Source organism: Euleptes europaea, chromosome 5 (genome assembly GCF_029931775.1).
Source record: "Euleptes europaea isolate rEulEur1 chromosome 5, rEulEur1.hap1, whole genome shotgun sequence".
NCBI classification, from domain to species: domain Eukaryota; kingdom Metazoa; phylum Chordata; class Lepidosauria; order Squamata; family Sphaerodactylidae; genus Euleptes; species Euleptes europaea.
This window is the reverse complement of record NC_079316.1, coordinates 83,099,997-83,125,145: the sequence shown is the minus strand read 5'-3', so window position 1 is coordinate 83,125,145 and position 25,149 is coordinate 83,099,997. Positions and strand designations below refer to the sequence as shown.

General features: G+C 43.3%; 1 protein-coding gene across 1 annotated transcript; it reads right to left on the bottom strand.

Moving 5' to 3' along the window:
* Position 1: 1 nt before the first annotated feature.
* On the bottom strand, positions 2-19,568 carry ACTA2 (actin alpha 2, smooth muscle). The gene is made up of 9 exons (XM_056850207.1): positions 19,512-19,568; positions 12,105-12,275; positions 10,507-10,635; positions 8,189-8,299; positions 3,526-3,610; positions 3,276-3,437; positions 2,151-2,342; positions 1,284-1,465; positions 2-202 (listed from the first exon to the last, which is right to left on the bottom strand). Exons 2-9 carry the CDS (start codon positions 12,231-12,233, stop codon positions 59-61), a joined length of 1,134 nt encoding a protein of 377 aa, XP_056706185.1. The 5' UTR covers positions 12,234-12,275; positions 19,512-19,568; the 3' UTR covers positions 2-58.
* Positions 19,569-25,149: the final 5,581 nt, after the last annotated feature.

Genomic DNA, 25,149 nt, shown 5'->3' with positions numbered 1-25,149 from the left:
ATTCCTGAATACATTCACAGTAATGTGCTCAAAGAGAGAGAGAACAGGAGGAAGAAATTTAGAAGCATTTGCGGTGTACGATAGATGGCCCAGCCTCATCGTATTCCTGTTTGCTGATCCACATCTGCTGGAAGGTGGAAAGGGAAGCAAGGATCGAACCTCCAATCCAAACGGAGTACTTACGTTCAGGAGGAGCAATAATCTGGAAAGGGGGGAGGGGAAAGAGAGAAATAAGCATTCTTGCAAAAATGTTGGGCAACAGGTTACCCTGGACTGTATTGCATAAAGAATGTTCATTCAAGGGTGTTGCTTAAGCTGCCCCTATGATGAAACTTGTATTGCCAGAAGGATTTTTTAAATCTATACTTACTTGTGCATCTGACAAAGGTAAGGAGAGCTACTCCTGGAATCTCAGCATGATTGAGGTTATAATCATCATAATAATTAATTTATTGCACAGACCAGAAAATATCATATTGCATTTCTATGCTACGTTTCCAAAAATCTAAACCTTGCTTTTCAAGAATTGCTAACAAAATAGATAAAATACAGATAAAATATGAATTTATCAAAAAAATAGCACTTTGGAGATCATGCACTCTGCAGGTAGAAATCCTCCTAACTGTGGAAACGCTCTGGTGGATCCAAACCACGTTTCTTTAGACCTGCTATATTTCAGCTTTCTTGCGAAAAGTGCACCCATGTGGTGAGGTTTATAATTTGCCACGTTGTTGGCTTGTTTGCTTAGAAAACCTCAAAAACTTGGGGTAAGTCTGACCAGGATAAGGGGACCTGGATAGCCCAGGCTCCGCTGATCTCTTCAGATCACAGAAGCGAAGCAGGGTTGGACCTGGCAAGTATTTGGATGGGAGACCTCCAAGAAATACCAGGGTCGTGATGTGGAGGCAAACAATGGCAAATCACCTCTGAATGTCTCTTGCCTTGAAAACCCCACCAGGGGTCACCATAGGTCAGATGGGACTTATAGATAAAGGGGATCATCTGAGGACTTTTAATTTATTAAAAAAAGGGAAATCATCTTAATAATCATTGCTGACCTTCTGGGTCTTCCAATAGATTCAAGCTTCCCAGTTCCTGTTTTTCTGGGAACAAGATGAGCTGTCTTCTTTAGCATTACACAGAGAGTTTTCCTATTTCTGAATGAACTTGGTGGCATTATAATACTGAAATGGCTGATACATACTAAAATATAATACTAAAATAGTTCATCTACAGCTGGCTTTCTTTGTCACCCTGAACAATAATGAACGATCCTGGGGTACCTTGATTTTCATAGTGCTGGGTGCGAGGGCAGTGATCTCCTTCTGCATCCGATCTGCAATGCCAGGATACATAGTGGTGCCACCAGAAAGGACGTTGTTTGCATAAAGGTCCTTTCTGATATCAATGTCGCACTTCATGATGCTGTTATAGGTGGTTTCATGAATGCCAGCAGATTCCATGCCTGTAATGGTTTCAGCAAATGCGTTACAAGGAGAGCTGGTGAAATACCCTTGGATTACACCACAGTAAAAGAATTTTGATGCAACTGTGTGTAGAATAAGGAGTGCTTTTTTTGCAGAGCTTTATTGACGTGTGCACGCATACTGACAACATTGCAAGTGATCCAAATGAACTGAAGGAATGAGAAGATGCAATGAAATGCACATGCGTAGAGCTTTGTATGCCATTTGGAAACAAAAAATTGGAACAGTGGAAGATTTTTAATGCATTCGTTCCACTTGGTAAATAAGACCATCTAATTTGAAAACTCCAAACTCCAGGGAGCAATTTGGATGAGGAAATTTTCAGAAGCATCCTTAGTTTTTTCTTAAGATAGTGTGGGCACTTCTAATCAACCCTTTAGTTTATTTATGTATGTCAAACAGATGCATGCATTAAGAATGGCTGTGACTCCTTGTCAAACGTATATATGGTGGCAAAATCCATAAACTGAGAAATGGCTTTCATTGCCCAATATGGTTGCTCAAGTATTATATGCATTGAATAGGTCCAGAATAAGAACTAAGCAGAAGCTGAAGAAGGACATTTGGAACTGTATGTAGGGAGGATGAAGAGACTAAATTTCAGAACCGAACAGGGCAAGAACATTAACATAACTGGCTAAGGGACAATATACATGATCTTACCAATGAAAGAGGGTTGGAAGAGGGTCTCTGGGCAGCGAAAACGCTCATTCCCTATTGTGATCACTTGGCCATCAGGTAGCTCATAGCTTTTTTCAAGGGAGGATGAAGAAGCAGCTGTAGCCATCTCATTTTCAAAGTCCAGGGCAACATAGCAGAGCTTCTCTTTGATGTCACGGACAATTTCACGCTCAGCTGTAGTTGGGATTCAAAATAAAGATCTGTACATGACAAGACCTACTAGTTTTTCCTCAGTCATAACAATCATATGGCTTTATCTTGGTATTTGTATTGTTTTTCTATAGTTTAATTAGAGTTGCCAACCTCCAGGTAGTTGCTGGAGATCTCCTGCTATTACAACTGATCTCCAGGTTGCAGAGATCAGCTCACCTGGAGAAAATGGCCATTTTGGAAGGTGGACTCTATGGTTTCTCAGCTGTGCCATCCCTGCTGCCGCGATTCCCCCCCCCCCGCACCCCCAAGGAATGGACCGATAAAATATGAAGACGAAAACTGGAAACCCTTAATTAGATATAAATTTAGTGGTAAAGTAATGCAGAAAATAGTGTGGTTTGTTAGTTAGAAATTAATGTATGTCAGCTGATTTTCAAAAATAAATAAACATTAAAAAGGGGAGTGCTGCTTTTCATCCATGTTAATATGAATCTACGTCTCAGTACGATCCATGTGTATGTTTCTACCTGTCTGTATCAACTTGTTGCATTTGACTATCTCTGCATCAAAGCCAATTCTTGCTCAGTCTAATCCAGCTGTGATTAGAACATGTTTTGGGGAACTGGTTTTTTCCCCAAAGCCTATAGCAAATTTCTCAATGAGAAAAATCACTGTTTGCAGGCAGGTAAGGCAATCAACCCATCTTCCCCTGCAATAGCATCAGAGAATTTCAGGCAATGTCCTGCAATCCAACAATACTCCACATGAATTGATCATACACCCAAGAACATAATATGCAAGGAACCCTCAGCAGAAAAGGGAACGGCGAAAACAGAAACATTTGAAAATGATTGCTGTAACATACAGACTAGAATGCATTTTTAAAATAATGACTACCAAAACTCTAGAAATAGGACACACCAAGCAAAACCTGATAACAAGTGCTTCACTTACCAGTAGTAACAAATGAGTAGCCACGCTCTGTCAGGATTTTCATGAGGTAGTCGGTCAGATCGCGGCCAGCCAAGTCCAGGCGCATGATGGCATGAGGCAGTGCGTAGCCTTCGTAGATTGGCACATTGTGGGTTACACCGTCACCGGAGTCAAGTACGATCCCTTTAGAGGACACAAAACCAACAGCATTGGGGCCCATATCTGTTGGCTGTTGTTTATTTTTAAAAGTCCTTAATCCAATGACACTCACCTGTTGTTCGGCCAGAAGCATAGAGGGACAGAACAGCCTGAATAGCAACATACATGGCTGGTACATTGAAAGTCTCAAACATAATCTGAAAAATAGTAAAACAAAGGAACAGTACTGCTTACTGTTTGGTCTTTATTTATTTATTTGGACTTGTATCCCGCCCTCTGTCTCTGGCCAAGGCCGGGCTCAGGGCGGGTAACAAATCATTACAAAAACACAACAAGACCAATAAAACATCATCCATTAAAATTATTAAAACCATGCAACCATACGAATAAATAAAACAAGATGGTGCGTAATTCGCATAAAAACTAGGGTTGCCAGGTCCCTCTTTGCCACCGGTGGGACGTTTTGGGGGCGGAGCCTGAGGAGGGCGGGGTTTGGGGAGGGGAGGGACTTCCATGCCATAGAGTCCAATTGCCCAAGCGGCCATTTTCTCCAGGTGAACTGATCTCTATTGGCTAGAGATCAGTTGCAATAGCAGGAGATCTGCTAGTACCCGGAGGTTAGTACAGGAGCGAAACATACAACGAAGTGCAAAAGTACAAACGTTATATGCTACAAAGATTCCCAAGAGTAACGAGGTGTCTATATAAATAATGCACCAACAGTAAGGACAAACATAGTGGCTATGTACAAAATCATAGAGTAACTACGGTATGTACAAGATCATGGAATAAAGTTACTTTCTCATAGCATGTCTTTCTATGGTAGATAGATAGCCTCCGAATGTGAGGGATTTGGAAAGAATCCCCCTTCGTGGCATGTTGCTGACTTTACCCTTTGGGGAAGCTATACAAACTTGGCGGCTTGAAACTTTACCCGGAACGGGAATTTGTTTATACATATGATTGTACAAGAGATTTTTGAAGGACTGATGAAGAGTTGCTTTTTGGAACTCGAAACGATCGTCTCCTCATTGTGAAGTCTCTTCTTCTTTCCGGATCCCTCACGTTTGGAGGCTATCTATCTACCATAGAAAGACATGTTATGAGAAGTTACTTTCTCATAGCATGTCTTTCTATGGTAGATAGATAGCCTCCAAACGTGAGGGATCCGGAAAGATAAGAGACTTCACAATGAGGAGACGATCGTTTCGAGTTCCAAAAAGCAACTCTTCATCAGTCCTTCAAAAATCTCTTGTACAATCATATGTATAAACAAATTCCCGTTCCGGGTAAAGTTTCAAGCCGCCAAGTTTGTATAGCTTCCCCAAAGGGGTAAAGTCAGCAACATGCCACGAAGGGGGATTCTTTCCAAATCCCTCACATTCGGAGGCTATCTATCTACCATAGAAAGACATGCTATGAGAAAGTAACTTTATTCCATGATCTTGTACATACCGTAGTTACTCTATGATTTTGTACATAGCCACTATGTTTGTCCTTACTGTTGGTGTATTATTTATATAGACACCTTGTTACTCTTGGGAATCTTTGTAGCATATAAAGTTTGTACTTTTGCACTTCGTTGTATGTTTCACTCCTGTACTAAGTTCCTTATCCTTTGATATTGGTACAGTGGTGCCTTTTTTTCCTCCAGTACCTGGAGGTTGGCAACCCTAATAAAAACACTGAGGGCCCAGTAGAGCAGTCAGTGCCCCACATAATTGATAAAACTAAAGGTGAGAGTAGGGATCCCAGCACCGATGACAACTTGAGATTGCCCTCACTTGTCAGCCTGGTGGGATAGCTCTACAGAACTCTTTCAAATCCTACAGGACCCTGATGTCACTAGGAAGGGAGTTCCACCAGGCCGAAGCCAGGTCCGAAAGAGCCTTGGCCCTTGTCGAGGACAGCCACACACTACTTGTTATATTAAAGCTGCTGACAAAATAGCTGGGCCTGCTCCGGTATTTATTGACAGCATAGTTTTAAGTGATTTCTCCTGTCCTTCTAAACAATAAATTCTAAATGTCCTGAGAGAGAGAAATGCAAATGTAGGATGAATCCGCTGCATGAATCAGTACAAATCATGACTAACAAGGAAGTCTCAGCAGCTGTCATCATTCATGTACAACATGACAAGATCTTTCATGAGGAATAAGAACACCACCCACCACTTTGGACATATTTTACACTACAAACTTGAACTGGTTTAACAGTCATTCCTTCTTCGTTGCCAAACGACAGTTCTCAGGATTCTTTGGGAGAAGCCATGACAGTTGAATTTGTATCAGACCTATATAAGTAGCTATGCGATTATCTTAAAAACATGAACTGAAATTTCCACTTCTTCAGCTAAATGAAACATTTAGAAATTATCTATTCCGTTACTATTCCTAACCACTCCCTGACTGTAATGGCTAGTGAAGTATGTTAAGGAGTAACGAATCTACATTAAGATCATGGTTCCAGTGACGTAATCATGGCTATCAAAGCAACCAAGAGCAGTAGAAAGCACGAGTCCAGTAGCACCTTAAAGACTAACAAAGATGTAATCTGGGTATGAGCTTTCATGGGACACAGCTCATTTCTTCAGATACAGCTAGAATGTGAGTCCATCGATCCATAAGTAGAGAAGAGTGAATTCCACACACAATGGCAATGTAAATGTCAAAAGCAAGTAAATGACATTGGCAGGCATGATTGGATTAGGTGTGATATGCAGAGGGGTAGTAGGCATGGAAAAATTAGCATTGGTAATGAGACAGGAGCCCCGTGGCGCAGAGTGGTAAGCTGCAGTACTGCAGTCAAAAGCTCTGCTCACGACCTGAGTTCGATCCCGATGGAAGTTGGTTTCAAGCAGCTGGCTCAAGGTTGACTCAGCCGTCCATCCTTCTGAGGTTGGTAAAACGAGTACCCAGCTTGCTAGGGGTAAAGGGAAGATGACTGGGGAAGGCACTGGCAAACCACCCCGTAAAACAAAAGTCTGCCTAGTAAACGATGGGATGTGATGTCACCCCATGGGTTAGGAATGACCCGGTGCTTGCACAGGGGACCTTTGCTTTACTTAATGAGACAGGAATCCCACATCTCTATTCTGTCCAAGATAATGCATTGTCTTGAGCTTATTTATTAGTTGTAATTCAGCAACTAATGTAATTTATTTGCTTTTGACATTCACATTGCCATCGGGTGTCTAATTCACTCTTTTCTACTTAAGGATAGATGGACTCACATTCTAGCTGCATCTGGACTCACATTCTAGCTGCATCTGAAGAAGTGTGCTGTGGCTCATGAAAGCTCATATCCTGCCAGAAACACTGGACTCTTGCTCTTTTCTACTGTTATTGACAGACCACACGGCTACCCATCATAAAGTAACTAAGGTTACCAATCAAAGAAGGAAAAGCAGTAGTGGGGTTCAGTGAACAACAAGCCACAGACAGAGATGAGACATCAAGGCAATGAAACCCACATGGCTGTTCTTTAGGATGCTTGCCCCACAGTAGAGAACCTGAATGTAGAGAGTCAGCAAACAAACAAGTGGCATGTAGTAGGACAATGGTGGAGCGGGTTCTGTCGGTTCTTTCAAGAGGAGTAGAAACTGACTCAGGATGAAAGCAATCTGACACTCTCCCAAGCCGCACAGTTAAGTAGTACTTGGATTGTGGGGAGAACTCATAGTACTGGTCATACTTTGTAACTCTTACTTAGGTATTCTTAGAACACTGTTTTCTTGTTTCTTAGAATTGCAGAGTTGGAAGGGGCCATCCAGGCCATCTAGTCTAACCCCCTGCTTAATGCAGGATCAGCCTAGAGCATCCCTGATAAGTGCTTGTCCAGCCACTGCTTAAAGACTGCCAGTGAGGAGGAGCTCACCACCTCCCTGGGTAGCTGATTCCACTGTCAAACAACTCTTACTGTAAAAAATTTTTTCCTAATATCCAGCCAGTACCTTTCCGCCCACAATTTAAACTCATTATTGTGAATCCTGTCCTCTGCTGCCAACAGGAACTGCTCCCTGCCCTCCTCTAAGTGACGGCCCTTCAAATACTTAAAGAGAGCAATCATGTCCCCCCATCAACCTCCTCTTCTCCAGACTAAACATTCCCATTCTATTCCATTTTGTTATTGTTATGTGAGTTGGCTCTGCCCTGCATTCTGTTTTGCCTGCTTTTCCAATTTAACGTGGAGAATTTATAAAATTCACTTTGGAATTGGTGCGTGCGTAGCTTGCTGCAGTCTTCAGATTACATCTTTTTCTTTCTTCCAAGTTAACAGCACGCATGAACATTTATGAACATTGCTGAAAACACTCTGCAACACAGAGTGTTAATATAATCATGCTGGAACAACTGTGTTATATTTTTTATTTTTTTTTGTAGCCAGTATACATGTATATATGTGCATTGGTTACCTATTTGGAGGGGGGGGGGGAGGTGAACAGAAAATTGCATGCACATTGATATAAAGTCCAGAAATCAAAAATGGAAGAATGGCTAACTCACTGGTGCCAAGGCTTGAAGACTGGCAATAATTTTTTTTAAAAAAATCCAGAACAAATTCAGACAGGGACAATTTTATGACTATCTGTATCAAAGTAAGCAAGCAACAAGAGACTAGGACTGTTGGAATAACCTGTACTCTTCATGTCTCACCTCAGAGAAAACGGGAGTACACAACTGAAGCATGATAGGGATCATTTTCCTCAACACAAAAAGAGGAACAACCAAAATCAGAGAATCAACTCCTCCAAAAACTTGGACTATGCCATTTACCTGTGTCATTTTCTCTCGGTTAGCTTTAGGGTTCAATGGAGCTTCTGTAAGCAGAGTTGGATGCTCTTCAGGGGCAACTCGCAGCTCATTGTAGAAAGAATGATGCCAAATCTATAAAACGCAAGATGATGATTATTATTATCAAGCCAGTATTCATTAACCTCACAATAATTAACACCACAACCACCACCCCTTAACAGAATTCTGAAACTGCAATAACAGTGGAACGTCTAAATACATTTTTAAAAACCTGCCAACATTTTATATTCAGCTGAGCAATGTGACTCATATGGGGTCGTCTAAGCCTAAATAACAATCTTGAATTTGAATTGAATTAAATTTTATTTGCGGTCAAAGACCAATAAATGCACACTATATGCAACAATCTTACAGCATTTCAAAAAGAACAATCAAAAGATGTATACATTTATTATATTTCCCACTTTTTAATCATCAGGTCCCCAAAGGGGTTTACAACATTCTGAAATGCCATTGTAATTTCTTACTCTCCTTCCCTCTTAGTACTTACATGTCATCAAGTTGCAGCGGACTTACGACAACCCAAGCAAGTAGCTTTCTAGTCAAGTGAGAAGCATAGGTGGTTTGCAATTATTCTCCTTGGTGGTCTCCCATCCAAGTACCAACCCTGTTTAACTTCCGAGATCTGATAAGAACAGGTTATACCATGCTGCCTTCCCGCTTTCTCTTCCAATCCCAATGCCTCAATCCTCACCATGGGACATGCATCTACCATAGCTCATCCAGGCTCAACAGTGTAGAATGGTACCTGTCCTTTCCCACCATTTTTATATGATTGAAGAAAACCACAGCATGATTATCTCAGCCTCAGAATATGATTTCCAAATAGTGCTGCACTCTCCAAATGGACATACCAAAAGCAATGCCGCTCTTCTTCAGGTGCATTTCCACTGGTAAGTTAGGAATGGCAGTTGCTTCAGTGGTGTAGTCACTGTCCTCCTCCTCCCAGAATCAGAGATCTTACAAATAGGGGACATGCAAGACATGCGTGGGACATCTCACTTTCATCTCCCCCACTATTTCCTCTATCCCTTCTCTGAAAGCCCCCTTAGCTTCTTCTCTTTTCCTGCTTCCTTCTCTCCTTCTCAACCAATCTACATTTATCTGTCCCCCTGACTTCAGCCTTCCTCCCTAACCTTCCACTGGAAATCTCTAATTGGGAAAACTACGTCCCAGTTGCACAGTGCTGGCCTCCAGGCTGGGCCCAGTTGCATGGTGGAGAATCCATAAAGACTTGATGGGGGCACCTCATTTCCCCCCTCTTCTCTCCTCCATTCTAGCCTCACAACAATACTTTGAGTTAACTTAGGTTGAAAACTTATAATTTGCCCAAGGTCACTCAGTGAGCTTCCTTGCAGAGTAGTGATTCAAATCTGGGTTTCCCAGATCACAGTTTGAAACACTAATCACTAAACCACACAGGTGTTCATACAGTGACTGTAGTTGAATTGTAGCAAGCAGCCAGGCTTGGGTGAGTCATGAAAGTTGTGTGGTAGCAAGTCACACAGTGGTTGCTGATGGTCCTGGCCCCATTAGTCCTCCCCTAAAGGTCAAATCAGCCCTGGTAAGGGTCCTGCCCTTGCCCCCAACCTTTTAGTGACAGAAACAAAATCTTGAAGATGAGCAACAATATGTTGTTGCCTAGCAGGACTTACTGAGGGCATTTGTTTCTTAAAGCTATGGGCATTGCTTTTATAGTTTGGAGGGATTTTAATCCCCAGTGTTTTGCTTTGTTTTTTAGATTTCAGATTTTTCTGAAAACTCAGAGCTAGAAAGATCTGTCTATTCATGCCTCCACTCTCTGGATTTAAGTATCCACAGATTTGGCCACATTAAGAATTAGATAGATTGATAACAATATCCCAGGAGCCAAGCAGGGAGAAGCTAGGTAGCAATGGCCTGAGAAAGTGACTTGCTATTTATATTGTGACTTGCTATTGACTGAAAAAAATCCTCAAGAGTAAAAATTAATTTTTTTACCGCAAACACAAGCTTACAACGGAAGGCAGGTGCAAGGTACAAAGTAAAGGGTCTTGTTATTTCAAATTACCACTCCGTGATCATTTCTGTCCCTCACCCTCCTCCTATTTGTACCCATGTGTGTATCTACCACTTGAGTCTAAAATGTCATGTACCTCAAGAAGACATGCACTAGAAGGCTTGCACAAATCAGGAAAACATATTTTATTTTGCAAAAGTAATTAAACAAACACTGATTTCACTACAGTTTGATCAGGGCCCTTTTCTTTTGCAGAACTTCAGACATACAATTTAAATACCTTCTCCATGTCATCCCAGTTGGTGATGATTCCATGCTCAATGGGATATTTCAGCGTCAGGATACCTCTTTTGCTTTGAGCCTCATCACCTACATAGCTGTCTTTCTGTCCCATTCCTACCATCACACCCTAATAAGAGAGAGAAACAAAAGATGGCTCCCTCAAGCTTTGCAGTAAGTAAAGTCAACAGCACACAAGATGCCCCATAGATCATTTTTTTAAAAATTTCATGTTAGAGAAGAACCTGAAGCTGACAAACTGTCTAAATCTAAAGTGCATAATGCAATGCCCGACAGAATTATGTATTAAATATGGATTATTGACAAGCATTTCAGCCGTAGCACCAGTTTCTTTTCTTTTGTGAGGACAAATTCAGAGACACAAATGGGAAAAAAGCCATCTAGTGACAAACATTGTGATTTCAGCCTTAAAGTGAGAGTTCTAGTTATTTTAAAATAATTGAATAACAGCATATTCTGTTAATTCTCTAAAGCCTTTTATGCAGGGATGTTTCCCTGCAGTCACCCCCACCAACTGCTTCGGGGCTTCCTTTTGAATATGCATGCCTTTCCCGCCCATCAGAGGTCGCCTTGCTCTCCCTGTGCATTTTGCCCATGCTTTCCAGATGCTGTTTTTTCCAGAATCTGAAAAATGCAGGCAAAATGTGTGGGGAGAGTAAGGTGACCTCTGACTGGCGGATAAGGTATGCATAATCAAAAGGAAGCCCCAAAGTAGTCGGTGGGGGTGGCCACGGGGAAACCTCCCTGCATAAAAGGCCTTCCAGTGTTAACTTAATGCAACCTGATTAAGTGACCTCTGACTTGCAAAGGCTTAAACTGGAATAAATTGTGTTAGTTCTTAACAATATCAGACTCTTGTTTTAGTCTGCTGCATGCTCCAATGATTATCAAACCCAGGAAATATGCAGCACTAGCCACAGTTATAGTATTGAGACAAGGGGTCAAGTTGGGCAGAACACCTAGCCTATACATACACAACCCCCTCACTGGGATTTCCAGATCCCTCTACAGTTATGGGGCCTCCTTGGGCTGTGACGTTCACATTTAATTTCACTGTGGTTTAGTAAGAGGCACACAGTACTTCCGGGATTCATACCCACCTCTACTATCAACTGCTCTTGTGATGACAGAATGCAGGCTACTCTGGTTCCGTTCTCACCCATTTTTAACTTGACTAAATATACTGAGTTGAGTCACCCACCCCACTTCAGCAAAACAAGCGCTGAAGTATTTACTATGTGTAAAATAGTTTGACCCTGGCAGAAGGAGAAAGTGGCCAGATTCCAACAAAAGATGGCTGACATCCAAGATGGCTGCTCATAGTCAAGCTGAAAATGAGTAAGGGCATTGTATCCTTTAAGTGGATGAGCCTGGAATAAATGATCTAAGAATGGTGACATTAACCATAAACTGCCATGAATCTGTTCTGCTTACTCTACGAAGCAGTAACTGAAGAGAGCTCAATGGTCTGAGGAGGGTGAGGTTAGAAAAAGATAAGTCTTCCTCCCCATTAACTGTTATGGACCTATCCTGTTTACTCTATGAAGCAGTAATCAAGCACCTGAACCAATCATTCACCTGGTGCCGGGGACGTCCCACGATGGAAGGGAAAACAGCTCTCGGAGCATCATCCCCAGCAAAGCCCGCCTTGCACAGTCCTGAGCCATTGTCACAAACCAGTGCGGTGCTGTCCTCTTCTTCACACATCTTCTATGGCAACTTTCTCAGACCCTCCACACAGTTACAGTCCTATAAAGAGAAAACCAATGCAAAATAATAAAATGTTTCTAGAACGTAGAACAGTAGGCAACACAGAGCTTAACCTCATCACTTATGACTATGAATATAGGCTTGAAGTTATGCAGATAACGTTTGCTAAAACCTTAGAGATCAGAGGGGTAGCTGCATACGTTTTTCAGTGGTACTGGCTGGGGGTGGCATTTCAATGCCCTGCATTGTTCTTCTTCTTGCAATTAGCAAAACTAGAGTAAATATTTAAAAAGACAGATTTGAATCATAGAATTGGAAGGGGCCATACAACCCCCCTCCTCAAGTCAGGATCAGCCTACAGCATCCCTGTCAAGCGCTTGTCCAACAGCTGCTTCAAAACTGCCGGTGAAGCGGAGCTCACCACCTCCCTACATAGCTGATTCCACTGTCGAACATCTCTTACAGTAAATTTCCCCCCCTAATATCCAGCAGGTACCTCTCCGCCCACAATTTAAACCCATTATTGAGGGTCCTACCCTCTGCTGCCAACAGGAACTGCTCCCTGCCCTCCTCTAAGTGACAGCCCTTCAAATACTCAAAGAGAGCAATCATATCCCCCCTTAACCTCAATTTGATTAATTTTTACATTTTTCAGGTGTTAAGTCTGTGTGGGGAGGATACACGAGGTCGGAGACGGAGTTCCAACAACAACCGCTTTATCCAGAACGAGTACAGAACTGGAGAACTCAGTGAACCGGCCCTGCTTATATCCCCCCCTGGCCGCCTGCAGCCACTCCGGGAACAGTTCCCCAGGTAGCCAATGGCATGTGCAGGTTTTAGGAGCCTTCGTTGGGACTCAAGCTCCCCAGGTTTCCCCTACTTACCAGCGCTAACTATTTACATACACAACATCAGGATTCATTTTTCTTGATGCAATTTTTATTTGCAAGGATTACACATCTTCCTGCTAATTTAAGTATCACCCATAACATCACTTAACCTTAACATCACTTAGCCTAAGCAGATGATGAGAGGGAACGCATCTTGGTCATCTTCTGGACATGTAGTGGGGGTCACTGGGGGTGTGGGGGGAGGGCAGTTGTAAATTTCCTACATTGTGCAGGGGGTTTGACTAGATGACCCTGGTCGTCCCTTCCAACTCTATGATTCTATTATTCTGATACTATTATTCTCCTCCTTAATTCCAGACCTACACTTGAGTTCAAAGGGTTAAACGGGCCATGCACCAGGTCCTGATAGCATAAGTTCCTTATATAAAGATGTTCCTACGCAGAAGGCTATACTGAGCCTAAAATGTCAGTACCTCATCTCACCTGAAGAAACAGTGAACAGATTCTGAAGAAAGAGGGAAAACACTTTGCAACAAAACCCTTTCCACATTAATTCTGAAGTAGGACCAATGGCATTCAATGTACTCCCAAGTAAATGAGCATGGGGTTGCAAACTTTGAATCAGTGAACCCCGTGCTCTTCCACGGATGTCTCTGTATTAATGTCAGCCAGCAGGATAACCAATTATGAAGAGTTCGGGGGATCTGCTGTGTGATCCAGTTGGCAAACCAAGAGTTGTCACTGCAAATGTGCGCTCAACAAATGTAGCTTAGCCTTCCTCCCTGATGAGGATGCTCATGTTTGCAATATCTGTCACATTCACAGATGACATTTTTAGGTGCACACCTAACATAATGGATGAGAAGATCCTCAGCAGATAGCTTTGGGAAGGTCTCCTCCTCTCCCCCCCCCCCCGCCCCCCACACCGATCACCTAACAACCCTCACAGAGTTTCTGGGAAAACAAAATAAAATGAGAATTTGTAATAGCTCACCTGAAGCTCTTGGGTCAAAGAATTTGAGAAATAAATCTCAGTTTCAGAAGAATATCCTTTTACTGCAAAGGAAATGTTTGAAACGATAACTTTATCTGGGATAGGTGCTATTTTTATGTAAGCGTTTGCTCTAAGACACAGGAACTTTACCTAACATGAATGCCTCGAGCCCGTTTGGAACAAACCATTTCCTAATTAGGAAACAAAGTCTGTCAAAAGTCTGTTTTTGGAATGGAACTGGAGAGGTCAAAGGGCTTTGCTCAAACTCAGCCAACGGAGCCAAAAAAATCCTTGGAGCAAGGGGGGGAGTGCAGCGTTTCTGTCTGAGCATGGTGAACTCTGCAGGAAAGCCATATTTAGTAACAAAGCTCAGAAATCGGAGGAAATTGGAGCTCCCTCTGATGCCAGCCCAGCTCTGATTTAAAGCCTCGGGATGCTCCAGAGAGCAGGGAGGAGAACATACAGTAGCTGATGCAACCAACCTGTAATGCGCATCTCTCCTGGGTGATTAAGGGATGCAATTAACTGCTAATTGTCTCTTGTTCCCAGGAAGATCTAAAACTGATTTCAGCACACCAAGTTCCCCAGCACAGTATTGCCAAAGCAAGGTTCCTTGGAAATACACTGCCAGCAGGATCTTACAGAGATGTATTATGAGGGTGAATTCTGATATTTTTACCCAAGCTTTCAGGTGAACAAGCTCCCTGTGCAGCACTTAATATCGAATAAAACATTTTAAAAAAAACAACAACACACACACACATCAAATCTACAATTTGAAAAATGCAGTTAAAAACCACAAAAGTCAATTCATGAAGGAAGAAAAAGCATAACAATCAACAAGGCCAAAATCACCAGATTTAGACTGCAATGCTATTAGGGTTGCCAACCTCCAGGTAATAGCTGGAGATCTCCTGCTATTACGAGTGATCTCCAGCCGATAGAGATCAGTTCCCCTGGAGAAAATGGCTACTTTGGCAATTAGACTCTATGGCATTGAAGTCCCTCCCCTCCCCAAACCCAACCCTCCTAAGGCCCTGCCCCAAAAACCTCCCGCCAGTGGTGAAGAGAGATCTGGCAACCCTAAATGCTGTATACACTTCCTCTGGAGTAAATTGCATTGAGTTCAGGGGAACTCAGTTCTGAAAAGAAAGCATGCATAGGATTGTGCTGTTCACGTCAAAAGTCTTACAGACTGTGTGCTATAGTGGTTAGAGGGCCAAACTATAATCTGGATGACCAGGGTTCAGATTCCCATTCTGCCATGAAGCTCACTTGGTGATCTTGGACCAATCGCTTTCCCCTCAGACTCATGTACCTTACAGTACCATTGTGAGGATAAAATAGGGAAGAGAGAACCGGGCTCACTGGTCTGAGCTCTCTGGAGGAAGGATGGGATAAAATTGCAATACATAGGTAGCAGGTGCTAATCTAGGTTATGAGGAAGGTGAAGGGTCTTTGTTCTTTTCTTAAAAATCTGAAATGAGCTGGCCAGATAAACCTCCCTCCAGGGAGAATGCCACAGGTACCATGTCATTACAGAGCAGGCTCTGGGCCTGCAGTACCCTTCAGACTGAGGTGGACATGGCAGGAACCTGCAGGATTAGTCAAACAGCCAGTCAGTCATTGCTCAGTGAACCCAGAAGGTCTTAGGTTCTGTCCCCCTGTGTCTCCTATTAAAAACGGATCAGTAAGTGATGTGGAAGACTGCTGCCTAAAATCCCACACAGCCCCCGCCAGCCAGTGTAGAAAATACTGATCTTGATATGCCAGCTGTCTAAGGCAGCTTGATATGTACAGTTAGCAGAAAGGAAAAGCAAACAAGGAAGCCTTTTCAATGAACGATATATAAATGAAATAGTTCACAAGAGATTATTTAAAATAGCTAATAATTAAAAAAAAGAGGAGCCCCGTGGCGCAGAGTGGTAAGCTGCAATACTGCAGGCCAAGCTCTGCTCATGACCTGAGTTCGATCCCGACAGAAGTTGGTTTCAGGTAGCCGACTCAGCCTTCCATCCTTCCGAGGTCGGTCAAATGAGTCCCCAGCTTGCTGGGGGTAAAGGGAAGACAACTGGGGAAGGCACTGGTAAACAAAGTCTGCCTAGAAAATGTTGGGATGTGACGTCACTCCATGGGTCAGGAATGACCCAGAGCTTGCACAGGGGACCTTAACCTTTTACCTTTAATAATTTAAAAAACTGAACCTATACCTTAATTAAATCAGCAAGGACAAAATCAAATGCTAATATTCATGTAATGATGAAACCCTGGAGTGGTACTCAGAGAAACCTCACTCAAACCAGTTCAAAATTATGTATTTGATAGAGTGGAGCAGTAGCTCCCCTGTCCCCAGTAGATAATGAGTAGAGGCCTGACCTGAATGGCCCAGGCTAGCCTGATATCGATAGATCTCAGATACCAAAGCAGGGTCAGCCCAGGTCAGAATTTGGATGGGAGACCACCAAGGTATACCAGGGCTGCTATGCAGAGGCAAGCAATGGCAAACCACCTCTGAACATCTCTTGCCTTGGAAAACCTACAAGGTCACCTTAATTTGCCTGTGACTTGATGGCAAAAAACAACAACGCCACAACCAAAACAAAGATGTTTGCATGCATGGTGCCACACCAAGCAAGGTTAGTGACACAGAGGAGGTGGTCTCCTTTGCATCATGCTGATAACTGCTACCAGGAAAGGAGTCATCCCCAGGGCTACTAGGGTTCCCAGCTCCAGGTTGGGAAATACCTGGAGTTTTTTGGGGCTGAGCCTGTGGAAGGCAGAAAGGGTTTGGTGAGGGAAGGGACTTCAATGCCCTAGAGTCCAATTGCCAAAGCAGCCATTTTCTCCAGGTGAACTGATCTCTATCGGCTGGAGATCAGTTGTAATAGCGGGACATCTCCAGCCACCACCTGGAGGTTGGCAACCCTAAGGGCTACCATGTCATGTAGTATTGTGAAGAGGTCAGAGTGTAGGAGGACTGAGTCCTCACTTAGCTGTGAAGTCCTGCCTGGAGACCTTGGGCCCAGTCATTGCCTCTCAGCCAAACTCACCTCACAGGAGTGATGTGAGAGTGGGGAAGGGAAAGAACCACCTTGTGCTCCTTGAGAGAAAGGTAAAGATTGTAAATCTACCCATGATCTCAAGTGAGAATATCCCACGTTTGAGATTCTATATTATGTCGGTTATGTTGTAGCAGAAAACCCACAGTGCCAAGTTCATTTTGCTCTGTGTAGTTGTCTTTATATTGCACTGGAAATCATCTGCCCTGCTTACCTCTAATGTGTTTCCACTATGCATTTACGTAGCACCAGCAGGGTACACATACTTTGCCTAATACTCAAAAGCAAGGCAAAACTTATGCCCTTCTAAGTTTACATAGTGCCTCCTGCTCTGAAGCCAGAAATAAATGCAGCTCCTACTCCTGAGTAGTGCGAGCCAGGAACTAAAATGCTAAATGCCCAATCCAGCAGTCTTGTTTAGACTAGGTAAGTTTGAAGAGAATCTGCTGCAATCAAATTAGGTAGGCAACACAGAAGCTAATTCATGCAAGAGCAAATCCACTTTATCTGAAGTAAAAGGCAACACCAGCGACAAATCTGAGCCAAAGCCTGGCGAGAAAGAACACCGCCCAGCAAAAATTGCTTTGAATGGTGTATTAATGGCAGAGTGACATAGAATCATAGAATCACAGAGTTGGAAGGGACTACCAGGGTAATCTAGTTCAACTCCATGCACAATGCAAGAAATTCACAACTACCTCCCCACATACTCCCAGTGCCCCCCCTCCATGCCCAGAAGATGGCCAAAAAAACCCAAAGTTATGATCAGCATTTCCCTGGTCATGTAAGAGAGGGCCACAAGAACCAAACCCTTCCTGCCCTCCCTCTCATGATCTGTCTAAGTTCACAGAATCAGCACTGCTGACAGATGACCATCTGGCCTCTGCTTAAAACCCTCCAGTGAAGGAGATCCCACCACATCCTGTGGAAGCCTGTTCCACTGAGAAACCATACTAACTTCCTAATGTTTAGCCAGAAACTCTTTTGATTTAATTTCAACCCATTGGTTCTTGTTCTGGTCTGACCTAGGGCAACAGAAAACAATTCTGCACCATCCTCTACATGAGAGCCCTTCAAGTACTTGAAGATGGTTATCATATCAGCTCTCAGTCGTTTCCTCTTCAAGCAAAACATACCCAGCTCCTTCGACCTTTCCTCATATGACTTGGTCTCCAGACCCCTCACCATCTTTGCTGCCCTCCTCTGGTCACATTCCAGCTTATCTATAACCTTCTTAAACTGTGGTGCCCAAAACTGAACACAATACTCTAGATGAGGTCTATCTAGAGCAGAGTAAAGTGATACCATCACCTCACATGATCTGAACACTATTCTTCTGTTTATACAGCCCAACACTGCATTTGCCTGTTTAGCTACTGCATCACACTGATGACTCATGTTCAATGTATGGTTGACCAAGATCCCTAGATCCTTTTTGCTCATACTACTGCCAAGATAATTCTCCCCACCCTATAATTATGCATTTGATTTTCCCTACCTAAATGCAGAACTTCACATTTATCTCTGTTGAAATTCATTTTATTAGTTTTAGCCCAGTTTCCCAGCCTGTCAAGATCATCCTGTATCCTGGCTCTGTCTTCTACTGTATCTGCTACCCCTCCCAACTTAAAATCATCTGCAAATTTAATAAGCATCCCTTCTGTTCCTTCATCCAAATCATAGGTGAAGCATATCAACAAAACAGACCAGTACCAAATCTCAACTCTAAATGTCTTAGCCAGTAAACATTATAACCATTTGCATTTTGCAAAATAAATATGAAAGGGAGTAGAAAAGACAGAAGGAACAACCAAGCCAAAGTTAACCCCCATCAATTCCAATGCTTCATGTGTCCAATAAAAATCAATGAGATTAAAAACGAGCTCAGCATGCCAAAGGTTTGGGCACCTAAAAGGGGGGGGGGGAAGGCTGCAATCCTGTGCACCCTGGCTTGGGTTTGAGTCCCACTGAGGTTGGTGCAATTTACAGTATAATTCTAAGGACCCTTTCCTGGGAGTAAGCCCCACTGAATAAAGCTGAATAGAATTCTGAGTAGACTTGGTCAGGATTGCTCTTATTGTCCAGAATATCTGGTGGCAGGACTGCCACCAACAAACGTATGCCAAACCTCATTGAAGGCAAATGGTCAATGTTTACAGAATGATCCTCCTAGGCAGAGTTACTGAAATCAATGGGTTTAGACTGGAGTTAACCCTGCCTAGAACTGTCTGGTAGTCATTTCGTCCGGCATGAGATTTCAGACAGTGACATAATTGACCAATACAATAAGGAAAGGATTTCTTATCTAAACTGTTCAGGAAACTCCCGAGAGGGCTCAGCCAACCCCTTTTTTGGTTCTCTGCCCACTTACCCTGTCAGTGCTTGGCTGGGGAGAGCTGCTCTGGGGCGGCGCAGTGGGAAACTGAAAGTTCCCCGGTTATATAGCTCCTTCGCTTGCTCCCCTCCCATCAGCTTCCCAAACAAGGAGCAAACCCAGGCTCCATCCCCATCCCTCTGTCAAACAGAACCATATAGGGCCTTCTGCACAAAACCCTCTGATCTGGGTGGCCACAACGGCTCTGCGTCTCTTCCACTGGTGCATTCCATTCTGCTGTTTGCAGCGCAGGAGGAGGCTTCGGCCGCATTTAATATAAACACAAGTTACATGGCAGGAGGGCTGAGCATGAGTGACAGGCAGCTTCTGGCAGGGAGCACATGCTCCAGCAACATGCCCCGCGCTGCTGTGCTTGTTATACGTACGGCAGTCAGCAGATGCCCCTGCCTTGACAGGCTACAGCCCACAGAGTCTTCATGTGCTGTGGGAAAGGAAGCCAAATGCTGCTTTCTTAAAAATGCTCCACCTTTTTAAATACATGCTAGTAACATGAAGTAAGTGCCCTTAAGGCATTTCTTTTTTCTCTTAGGTCATGCATAGGTGTGACAGTCAGTATGGATAGTGGTTAAAGTGCTGGACTAGGACCAGAGACCAGGTTCAAATCCCCACTTGCCATGAAACTTATTGGATGAATGACTTTGGGCCAGTCTCTCTCTCTCTGAGCCAGCGTGGTGTAGTGGTTAAGAGCAGTGGTTTGGAGCGGTAGACTCTGATCTGGAGAACCGGGTTTGATTCCCCAGTCCTCCACATGAGCAGAGAATGCTAATCTGGTGAACTGGATTTGTTTCCCCACTCCTAAAAATGAAGCCAGATGGGTGACCTTGGGCTAGTCACACACTCTCAGCCTCACCCACCTCACAGGGTGTCCGTTGTGGGGAGGGGAAGGGAAGGTGATTGTAAGCCGGTTTGATTCTTCCTTAAGAGGGAAAGAAAGTCGGCATATAAAAACTAACTCTTCTTTTTCTTCTTTAAGGAAAATATGGTGGAGAGATACTTGGCTACCGCCAATGTTGTTCTTGGGTCTCTATCCACCAGCAAAAAGGGGATTGTTTTGTCTTTTGTTACGGTGGCAGGTAATTTGATTAAGATAGGAGTGATCCATTGATTGAAATAAGAATTGTATTGGGGACATATCTTCCATTTAACACCGCTGATGGGGCATATGGAAATCCATGCATTGGCCAAGTCACACAAAGTGGGGCCTGCAAGTATTGAGTGCACTGTGGGGAACACACAACTCCAAAAGCACATGGCTGGTGGGCTCCCAGTTCATGTCAATGTGATGTCTGAAGAGGGCTAGTGAACGGAAAAGGAGCCTCAATCCATGGAGAGATCTTGATCTCTTACCATACAGTTTCACCTGGTTGATTAAATGAGAGGCAATGTGGTCCTAACTGGCTAAGGTTTCCCAGGTGACCAGTCCACCCTCAAATCTCCAGGTTTTTCTGAACCCAGAGATGGCAACCCTACTACACATTAAGCCTCTATTAAAGGGTCAGGACATTTTTTATGCAACCCTAAAATTACTTCCGAGTGGAAATTACTTCAGAGCTTTTGAACAGAACTCACTACATCCAATGACTGGGAGAACACGGACACGGGACAGCACTGAGAGAGCAGGGAAGTCTGATGGCCAAAATCAAGAATCTGGGAAGTTCACTTTGAGACAGAAATACATTTACATTTATGGTTAACATTGCAGCAATTGGCTGGGAGCATTCTCAGGCATCAAGCCAAATTGCTTTTCTAGCCGAAGGGAGGCGAAAGGGAAGGCTATATGGGGAAAAGGCTGCTTCGACTGTGAGCCATTTTAACTGATTTATCATATTCAGGAAATTTTTTCATCTGATTTTATTCCTTTGTTTGGCCGTTTTAATTGTCCTGGGCTTGTTACTGAAGTGGCATGGACGAAATAGGAATTGTCTGTTTTTTAATTCCGTATTTTGTACAGAGCACTGGCCATGCACAGTTTCTGCAGCGTTTGCTTCTTTTGGTTTGTTGATAAAGCACAGCAAAAAGAAAAAGAAAAAGAAAAGGCAAGATTGCATCGACATCCTTCTGTCTGCAATGTTTTACAAAGATGTGCGCATATTAGTGAATACTACAAAAATCTTTGCATGAATGTATGAGTTAAGATTTCTTTTGTATGACGACTTACCAATGCCCAGGGGGATATGTGCATGTCAATAAAACACAGCACAAAAATAATCCTCTTCAGCCAGTCTGCATATCATGTGTCATTAGGGGTGCCAACCTCCAGGTACTAGCTGGAGATCTCCTGCTATTACAACTGAGCTCCAGACGATAGAGATCAGTTCACCTGGAGAAAATGGCCGTTTTGGCAATTAGACTCTATGGCATTGAAGTCCCTCCCCTCCCCAAATCTCGCCCTCCTCAAGCTCCGTCCCAAAAACCTCCAGCTGGTGGCGAAGAGGGACCTGGCAACCCTATGGGTCATTTATTTATATGCTATTCTTGATAAAAATGGATTGTTGACTGTCAGTGTGTCAAAGTCCATGACACTTTTTGTGTTCTTATGTACATTGTGAGGTGAGCTATGAGGACATCTAGTGTCAAGACCATGTAACTGTATAAACTATTTTGGTGGTGGAAAATGGCCCTCAAGGCATAGCCAATTTATGGCAACCCTGTGGTTCCCAAACTTTTTGGGCCACTGCCCCCTTGGTTCCACAAACTCAACCCCAGCACCCCCTACCCTATCCTATAAAAAGCATTATTCAAAATAGGGGTTTGCATGATTCACTAAAGAAATTAATAATAATAATTATTATTATTCAATACAGTCACAATTAATTGCACATCTATTCAAAATCAAATTAAAACTTTTTAGTTGAAAATTATTCAACAAAACTGATAAACTTGATCCAGGAATACCAGCTCTTCAAAGTCTGGAAAAAAATTCTGATAGTTTCCACCAGATTTGCCAGCATGGTGCCATAGCTTGATCAATTGTAAATTAGTGAACAACCCAGTTGAAAGGGCCCACCTCTAGTGCTCTCCTGCTGTCGTCTTGCCTCTTAGTGCCCCCCTAAGTAATCCCACCGCCCCCCAGGGGGGAACCACTGCTGTAGGGTTTTCCAGCCTTCTAATTTCCACGTCTGTATTATAAGGCCTTTCCAGATCATGAGTGTAAAAATGTATCTTCCTGAAAGTAATTACCGATTTTGGATCCAATCCATTCTGCAAGGAAGGAATAATGCCAGCGCACACACATTCTATTGCGTATCCCCCATTCTTTTTGATGGGGCTTGCACAAGATAACTTCCAAAAGCACAGTGTCCCTAGAAATTGTTTGATTAAGCATGCAACTAAGTGCTATGAAGGTGGCTTGTTCCTTGGGCTTGCTTGCAATCAACAAATCCTTTGCTCATTTTGCTACTATGACTAATTTGCCTATTTACCACTAGGGAATTTGGAGAGAATGCATATTTATTTATTTAGAAAAAATTTATGTCACCTCTCCAGGGAACCTGCCTGAGGCAGCTGACAAAATAAAACCAAATAAATACATAAAACATAAGATGTTATTAATTAAAAAAAACCCAGTCTAGCATAAAAAACAGACAACTGAGTGGCTTAAAATAACAAGTTATCATACTAAAAGCACATTATAAAGTGGCATTAGAAGGTCACTCCCTTAATTAAAAGTCTGGGTGAACAGAAACATAGAGCTGGAAGGGAACTCAGGGGTCATCTAGTCCAACCCCCTGCACAACACAGGAGCTTCACAACTACCTCCCCCCACACTCCCCCAGTGATCCCAGCTCTATGCCCAGAGGAAGGCAAAAAGCCTACAGGATGAGCATGCTTGTCCATAGGGAATAATGGAAAACATGCTTGCCCATATAAAATAATGGAGAGCACGCTTGCCCATAGGGAATAATGGAGAGCATGCTCACCCATAGAGAATAATGAAGAGCACACTTACCCCACCCCCAATAGGGAATAGTGGAGAGGATGCTTGCCCATCTGTAGTAGTGGAGAGCATGCTTACCCATAGGGAATAATGGAGAACATGTTTGCCCATAGGGAACATCGGAGAGCATGCTTGCCCATAGCGAATAATGGAGAGCACGCTTGCCCTTAGGGAATAAATATGGGCAAGCATGGTTTCCATTATTCCCTATTTGCAAGTGTGGTCGCCTTTCTTTAGGGTTGCCAACTTCAAGGTAGTAGCTGGAGATCTCCTGCTATTACAACTGATCTCCAGCCGATAGAGATCAGTTCACCTGGAGAAAATGGCTGCTTTGGCAATTGGACTCTATGGCACTGAAGCCCCTCTCCTCCCCAAACCCCGCCCTCCTCAGGCTCCACCCCAAAAACCTCCCGCCAGTGGCAAAGAGGGACCTGGCAACCCTACCTTTCTTTCCTATGGGCAAGCATGGGCAAGTGCGCTCTCCACTACTACCTATGCGCAAGCGTCCTCTCCACTATTCCCTATGGGCAAGCAAGCTCATCATTTTTCCCTATAGACAAGCAAGGTTATAATTTTTCCCTATGGACAAGTGTGGTTTGCGAGCCCCGTGGCGCAGAGTGGTAAGCTGCAGTACTGCAGTCCAAAGCTCTGCTCACGACCTGAGTTCGATCCCGACAGAAGTCGGTTTCAGGTAGCTGGCTCAAGGTTGACTCAGCCTTCCATCCTTCCGAGGTCAGTCAAACGAGTACACAGCTAGCAGGGGGTAAAGGGAAGATCTGGGGAAGGCACTGGCAAACCACCCCGTAAACAAAGTCTGCTTTGGAAACTTTGGGATGTGACGTCACCCCATGGGACAGGAATGACCCGGCGCTTGCACAGGGGACCTTTCCCTTTTTTAAGCGTGGTTTATATTATTCCCTATGGGTAACCATGGTTTATATTGTTGCAGTAAAACAGGGGTTCGCGGGGGAGAGGGAGACCCAAGATCGTTATCAAGAAAACAGTTTATTTGCAGCTGCTGACTCAGAGGCCCTAATGGGCAGAAATCTCTGAGTCCCGATTATACTGGGGAAGAGATATTTATCCAGATTCAAGTTATGACGATACATTAACAAGTTATGCATATCTGATTGTATTACAGACAGAAAGGCGACTCAGGACAGTTGCAGTAGCATCCAGTTTCTCCTATCATTGTTGATCGTTCACTCTGACACTCCATGACTCTTAGCCCAGTTACCCAGTGCACAGAGCAGGCTTGTAGCTAGGCAGAGATTCCATTCCATTTATTTACTAGCTCCTTTGACCAAAGGTCTTGGGCTTAACCATAACAATAATACATAATACAACACCAAATAATCAATTTACAACACCCAACGTTTACTTAAGGTTAAAACACAGTAGAAAACAATTACTAAACACAGCATCACTAACACCATAACAATATATTCCCCCTGAACCAGCCTCATTGAAATCACAAAATTTGTTTCAGCATTCAACTCGCAGCTTACATGCTTGTTTCATTTCATTTCATTTCATTTCATTTCATTAACCTTTATTGGCATACCAAAAGACAGAAATAGAAAAAAAAACAGAAAAAAAAACAATATACCTCCAAAGGGCAATACATATAAGTTACAAGTCGGGTTAATAAAACTTTTCTTGTTCTTTAAGAACTCC

Coding starts and splice junctions, on each gene's coding strand:
- ACTA2 (XM_056850207.1), bottom strand. CDS start 12,233: ATGTGTGAAGAAGAGGACAGCACCGCACTGGTTTGTGACAATGGCTCA. Junction 2,343..3,275: donor CTACTCATTTGTTACTACTG/GTAAGTGAAGCA, acceptor TCCCAACTACAG/CTGAGCGTGAAATTGTCCGT. Junction 1,466..2,150: donor CTTCCAACCCTCTTTCATTG/GTAAGATCATGT, acceptor AAACCATTACAG/GCATGGAATCTGCTGGCATT.